Source organism: Mus caroli, chromosome 4 (genome assembly GCF_900094665.2).
Source record: "Mus caroli chromosome 4, CAROLI_EIJ_v1.1, whole genome shotgun sequence".
Lineage (NCBI taxonomy): Eukaryota > Metazoa > Chordata > Mammalia > Rodentia > Muridae > Mus > Mus caroli.
In genome coordinates, this window is record NC_034573.1 from 42,462,234 (window position 1) to 42,469,713 (window position 7,480).

At 37.3% G+C, this 7,480-nt stretch overlaps 1 protein-coding gene across 2 annotated transcripts in view; it reads right to left on the reverse strand.

Moving 5' to 3' along the window:
• Tex10 (testis expressed 10) overlaps positions 1–7,480 on the reverse strand; it is a 48,676-nt gene that overhangs the window by 8,922 nt on the left and 32,274 nt on the right. For both annotated transcript variants that reach the window (XM_029476084.1, XM_021159427.2), the window contains exons 12-13: positions 1,713–1,793; positions 162–343 (exon numbers count right to left, since the gene is read on the reverse strand). In XM_029476084.1, coding sequence (XP_029331944.1) covers positions 162–343; positions 1,713–1,793 — 263 coding nt within the window. The remainder of the gene's footprint in view (positions 1–161; positions 344–1,712; positions 1,794–7,480) is intronic.

The following is a 7,480-nucleotide window of genomic DNA, read 5'->3' on the forward strand; positions in this document are numbered from 1 at the left end:
AAAAAAAAAAAAAAAAAAAAAAAAAAAAAAGCTACCAAAGTATATTCAAGCCCACTGAATGAACTTAAATTAGCTCTAAAACCTAGTTCCCCTTCACTCTTATTTAAGGAGAAGAGAAACAAAAGGGGAAAGATTAAGGCTGAAAATAAAGTAAGCATTACCTCTTTTTTAGATGTTCTGCATCCCCTTTCTCTAGAGTAAGCAGAAAATAAAGAAGGCTGTAGCAACAAGAAGCCAGGAATGGCAGGAGAGCTTCATTAACTACACATGTATGATCCAGGAGCTTACACATCGCTCCAAATATACAGCCAGCTGTGCTGTCAGGAATTACAGTCAGCCCAACCTGAGTGAAGAAAAGTGAAATTACTTTGCATGAAGAAATAACTTTTGTGTAAGGCAATGAAAATCGAAACCAGAGCTCAGGAACTCTCACGTGCAAGCTAGCATTCTAACACAGAGCCACGCCTGAGAACTGCCACTGATAGAATCCATGCACAGCTTCCCTTTCATGGAGGAAGCTTTTACAAGTTTCAAACATTACAGTTTCTATCCTCGGTCAGAAATAACATTATTTAAAGGAATGCTTCATATATTATATCCAAAGTCATAATCCTAACAATCATAGTTATATGTCTTCTACTCTATATGCAGTCTCTTTTACATTTAGCCATGTGGGTACAATAAGGAAAATGCATCTAGAGGGATTAGTAGGAGATATTATATTAACATTAAGCTGCTCACTGGAAAGAAACCCAAAAGCCAGAAAAGGTTCGTTATGGTGTGGTCATTCATCTAGCTCACAGGGGTGCACTGTCACTAAGGCTGGAACACAGCTGTAACTGTACAGTCGGATCTGAACCTCCTCCAAAAGGCAATCTCAAAATGGAGGCCAGACTGGCTGGGATGTTAAGCCTTTCCCACAACAAATGTGGGCACATGAAAGCAAAAACCTGTGACTAGAAGCAGAGAAGGAAAAAAAAAGTCCACATCTTTGATGTTAAGAGAATAAGAGCTGGAAGTCTGACAGTAAGGAAAGAAAGACACTTAGAGTTAACAGTGCATTCTTTCCCAATTCAAGGGAAACTTCCCTTTAAAGAGGGAAGAGGGTTGTGGAAATTAATCACAGAAGTGAATCCCCAGAAAAACAGATTTTAATGTTGCAATTAAACACATTCTACAAACAAATCCAAGTCACAATATAAGTATTAGAGGAAGTGTAAAGAACTAGTGGAGGCATACAAATGTGAATTTAAGAGTTAAAAGACAAGTCTGTCTCAAAGCTGAGCCCACTGCTTCCAATGACTAAGCCTATAATGTCCCTACTTTGAACCACAAACTACTGGATCCCAAACACACTCACTGGGGTTAACTCAGAAATGACTGTATTTTTGGAATTTACTCTGTAGACCAGGCTGGCCTTGAACTTAGAAAATGGCCTGCCTCTGCCTCCCAAGTTAAAGGGATTAAAGGCATGCGCCACCACTGCCCGGCTCTGGTTTTTAATTTTAAGGTCTCTTATTTCACAAATACAGAAAGTAAGGTCTTAAGAAAGAGAATGCATGCCTCCTTCTACTCACTTCCCAACAGCACCCTCAGTGACATACTTAGCAACAGCCAGCAAAAGTTCTTACCACTGCGTGCCATGAGATACCAGAGAAACTTCATTTACTTAAAACAAACAAACAAACAAACATAAAACTAAGGATATTTACCAAATGCTTACTGATGGCACTCTGCATGATGTCAAAGCTCTGGCTTCGGGCAGGAATAACCAATAAGCTGTGACAAACTGCCTGTCAGAAAAAAGAGAAGAACAGTAGCTGTATCAAGACATTAAGAATTAAGACAAGTTCAACACAATTTTTAAAGCAACTTTGCAGATCAATATAGCAAACAGGTAACAAAACCTTGATTTTGTAGATGCAAATAACAAGGGTTAAACACATCACATATGCACAATACTACATCTATAAAGTATCTACAAAAACAGCTAAACCTTTCTACCTTAGGAAGATAGAGACTATGTCTATTAATTGCTACAACTCAAAAGGCCCAAAGAGTAGAATCAAGTGGTTGACAAAAGCCTTCTAGTTTTCCTTAGTAGAGAATGCATGCCGAGAGTCAGCCCAGCTGCCCAAACAATACCACCTCACCCTTCCTCACTCTTCATTTCCTGAAACCCCAGAAGAACCCCAATACCACACCAGTTCAATTAACATGTGAGATAACCAGATGTGGAGAGGCAAGCACAAGACCATAACCAACAGAAGTCAATATACTCTGACACCCTCAGAACCCAGTTCTCCCACCACAGCAAGCCCTGGACACACCAACACACCGGAAAACCAGGATGCTGACCTAAATTCCTATCTCATGAAGATTAAATGGAGTCCTTTAAGGTAAATAGAAATAACTCACTGAAAGAAATACAGGAAAACACAGGTAAACAGGTAGAAGCCCTTCAAGAGGAAACAAATAAATCCCTTTAAGAAATACAGGAAAACACAATCAAGCAGATGAGGAATTGAACAACGTGGTCCAAGACTTGAAAACATAAGTACAAACAGTAAAGAAAACACAAAGGGAAGCAACCCTGGAAAAGGAAAGCCTAGGAAAGAAGTCAGGAACTATGATGCAAGCAGTAACTACAGAATAAAAGAGACAGAAGAAAGAATCTTATGCACAGAAGATACCTTAGAAATATCAACACAATAGTCAAAAAAAAAATTTAAAACAGAAAAAAAAAACCTAACCCAAAACATCCAGGAAATCCAGGACACAATAAAAAGACCAAACCTAAGAACAGTAGGAAAAGAAGAGAGCAAAGATTCCCAGCTCAAAAGACCTGAAAATGTCTTCAATAAAATCATAGAAGAAAACTTCCTGAACCTAAAGAGATGACTATAAATGTACAAGAAGCCTATAGAATACCAAATAGATGGGACCAGAAAAAAAAAAAAAAAATCCTCTCACCACATAGTAATCAAAACATTAAACACACAGAACAAAGAAAGAATATTAAAACCTGTAAGAGAAAAAAGCCAAGTACTATACAGAGGCAGATCTATCAGAATTACACCAGACTTCTCAACAGAGACCCTAAAAGCCAGAAGAGCCTGGACAGGGCTCATGCAGACCCTACGAGAACACAAATGCCAACCCAGGCTACAATGCCCTGAAAAATTATCTATCTACCAACCCAGTCCTGCAGAAGATTCTAGAAAGAAAACTCCAACACAAAGAGGGTATCTACATCAAGGAAAAAACAAGGTATTAATCATTTCACAACAAAACCAAACCAGGAGAATCATATACACATAATGACACCTACAACAACAAACCTAACAGGAACTAACAATCATCTGTCTTTAATATCTCTCAGTATCAACTGACTCAATTCCCCAATAAAAAGACACAAGCTAACAGACTTGATACACAAGCAGGTCTGATTGGGGACCCCTGTGGTTGACTGGAAGAAGCTGAAAGGAGAGCGACCCCATAGGAAGACCAGCATTCTCAAGAAACCTGGACCCCTGAGATCTGACAGACAATTAAGTCACCAACCAGGAAGCATACCCTAGCTGACCAGATGCCCCTGAAACATAAACAGCAGAGGACTGCCTGGGACGCCCTCAATGAATAAAGAGCTACCTAATTCTCCAGAGACTTGAGGCCCCAGGGAATGGGGAAGCTTGGTAGGTTGTGTTGGTGTGTGGGAATATAAGGATATCCTCTTGGAGATGGGGAAGGAGGAATGGGATGAGGAACTGTCAGAGGGTGGACCGGGATGGACCATTAAAAAAAGAAAAAAGATTGAAGATGATGGAGGAGGAGGAGATTGATTTAAAGTTACATGCTTTAGCCTTAGTCTTTCCAAGACACAGTTAATCAAACTTTGAGAGTGGGACTCAGCAATCATGAAATCATCTGTGTATAAATTAATGATAAAACAATTATTGAATGAATTGACAAAATTAAAAGGCATGAATTTAAATACTTATTAAAGGAATGTTGGTTATCTTAAGATGTGAGTCCCTAGAAAATTATATTATATTATATTATATTATTCCAACCAAGAGAAATCTAATTACTATATGATCCAGTTGCATCATACCCGGGGAACAATCCACAGGATAAAAGGCAGCGCATAATAGTGCTTTGCTTGCCTAAGCACATTTACTGCAGCAGTATCCACAAAAGAGACATTACAAAGTCACCACATGTCTTGATTAATTTATAAATGTGTAAACTATCATACACACACACACACACACACACACACACACACACACAGAGGATAACATTATTCAGCCATGAAGAATAAATCATGTCAAGTACAAAAGAAAAAGAAAACATGATCATGCTAACCAAAATTACTTAAAAAGTAAAAATCTCACCAGGCAATGATGGTGTATACCTTTAATCCCAGCACTCAGGAGGCAGAGGCTGGCAGGCAGATTTCTGAGTTCGAGGCCAGCCTGGTCTACAAAGTGAGTTCCAGGATAGCCAGGGCTACACAGAGAAACCCTGTCTCGGGGAGGGGGGAGAAGGGGAGGTAGTAAAAAGGTAAAAATTCCATTTTCTTTCACATGTGGAATGATGTAGCATTATTAATACAAGCTTGTAATAGAAGGGAAGGGAATTAAGAGAAAATCTGGGATCAACCTATCAAAATGTTTCAATTACACATTTGAAAATAACCAACATTAAACAATTATTGTGTGAATAATATGTAATAATAAAAATGGAAAAACTAAAAATATGTAATTGCTTTGTGAACTAGAGTGTGGTGATGCTCTAGATACAAAATATTTTCTTCTATTATTATTCATATAGACAGAAATAAAAAGGAAATAACTGAAGAAAAAATGGCTGCCAATTTTCCCACAATAAATAAATAATCTATAAACAATCATCAAATATCAAACTGAAAACAAAACAAATACCACCAAAGCATAAGATAAACTACTGAAATATAGTGACTTTTAAAAATAAAAGCAGAAAAAGATGAGCTGGGGATATGGTTATGGGTTAAAAGCACTGGCTGTTCTTCCAGGACCCATGTTCACTGCCCAGCACCCACTTGGCAGCTCACACACAACCACTTCTAAGGGCTCTGATACCCTCTTCTAGGCTCCAAGAGCAGCAGAGCACCCGACACACACATAACCAAAATACTCACATACAACAAACAAAATTTTAAAACGATTATTTAAACTGTAGAAAACAGAAAAATAATGACACAATACAGAAAAACACTGTTAAACTTGTTTAACAATATGAGAAAGGAAACATAAAGTAAGACACTAAGACCATGAAAAATATGACAAACAGTAAGTCAAGCAAAATAAAGTGTTGTAGCAGGGAGGCCAGAGAAATGGCTCTGTGGCTAAGAGAACTGGCCACACTTCCTGAGGACTAGGGTTCAATTCTTAGCACCTGCATAGTGGCTCACAATGCTAACTCCAGTTCCAGGAGCTCTGACACCCTCTTTTGGTCTCCACAGACAACAGATATGTAAGTGGCATTCAGACACACATGCAAGCAAAACACCCACATTAATAAAATAAATTATTCAAAAAAATTGTATAGCCAAAAAAAAAAAAGAACTATTTAACACAAGCCAAAAAGTTCAGCATGTATAAATGAACAATAGGTGGTAGTTAAATACATAGTTATGATTAAAACTATAAAGAAACAAGAATATGATAAAATAAGGACATTATTCTACTATAAAAGTAGAAGATAATGGGAAAAAAGTGTATGAAAATCCTGAAACTGTTACACTTCTGTTTATCCATGAAACATAGTCTTTGGAGGCTGGGTCCAATGAAGCTCAGTGGTACAATATGCATAATATGGTGAAGACCCTGGGTTGCAACCAACCCCAGCACTACTCTACAACAACCAAAAGGCCTTTTTCAACTATTTAGTATCTTAAAAACCAACAAATTAAAACAACAATATTAAAACAGTTACTGGACTTTTGAGAAAAGAGACTCTCATTTGAAAGGCATTCTATCTAGACTTCTCTTCCTTTCGGGGACTTTCACTGTTAATTACTGCTACAACATACTACTTTTTGGTGGTCAGGAAGACACTAAGTGAAAAATACAAGGTCCAGACCAATGTATTCAGTATTATTCTCATAAATGAAGAAAATCAAAAGCATGTGTCCGTACGTATACACACACACACACACACACACACACACACACTGGGGATTAGGGGCCAGGGGCAAGAAGGGATAAAAACTCTTTCCTATGAGTTATCTTTTCTAAATTTTATTTTGTGAATACTATTCCCAAATAGCTTCAGTGAAAACCTCATTTTCACTATGCCAAAACATCTAAGGAATTCTAATCTACTGATAACTTATCAAAATGAATTAGAAAAATAAAATTTATACACTTAAGATAGCAAAATTATGTACACTTCAAATATATTCACATGAAAATGGACTTAAAATGCAACAAAGTTTCTTTAAAAGGAAATTGAGGAACTTTGCTTAAAAACTTCAAGAACAAAACTGTAAGTCTAATTTTCCACAATTTATGACTTAACATTTCAGAGACAGAAATCTTAAAACTTAGTCCATGTCTGTGCCCAATGTTCAGTGGCATATGACACTAGACACATACACACGAACAGACACACTTAGAAACTGGAGTGCAGGAAACACCTTTTAATTCAAAGCCTACTGAAAAGAAAGCAAAAAAGGTTGAGTTGTCTCATAGACACTGCCAAACCCATGCCCAGATTTCTAGCCCCCACTAATCTCCATCAAATACTTTTTTGAAATGTCAAGTGGTATTTTAAATATATCAAAATCATCCTTAAAATGACAACAACTACAAATTGTTAGCAAACCCAATTCCTAAATGTAGGTCTAAATTCCTAAATTAAGGCCTTATGAACAATCTGAGAGACTGCTGAGCTCTTGTCTCTTATGAGGTAAATCTCAACTTACACTCAAGTGTAAGTTAGTTACCCTATTCTTTTTCACTATTTTATTGCTGCTTTTCACTTTTAAAAAGTCAGTATTTATAGAGTCCAAAATAAACACATTGCCCTGCATTTTGAGTCACAGGATAAATGTCACTGGTATGGCCTTAACCTTTTGACCAGTGTCAAATAAGGTTAAGACAGTAGTTTGAATGTCTACAAAGGCATAGCTCTAGCCCTTAGAGAAGAACATGAATAGAGTTCAGGATAAATGAAATGAAAATAACAGTTTAAAAACCTGGTTGGTAACAGAAGAGTTGGGTAGTAACTTGAACATAGAGATGGTCCTGGTAAAGAAAAGGGCCATTAAGGCAGAACATATATGGCCTAGACATTGCGTGTTACAAAAAATAATAAGGCAAGAGTCCCGGTCAAATACCTATTAGATCATTAAAGTTCTATCAGCCAGCAGAAAGCATAGCCTTCTAAGGCCTAGGAAGAGCAACAGATGTTCATTAGGAAATGAAGAGTGACG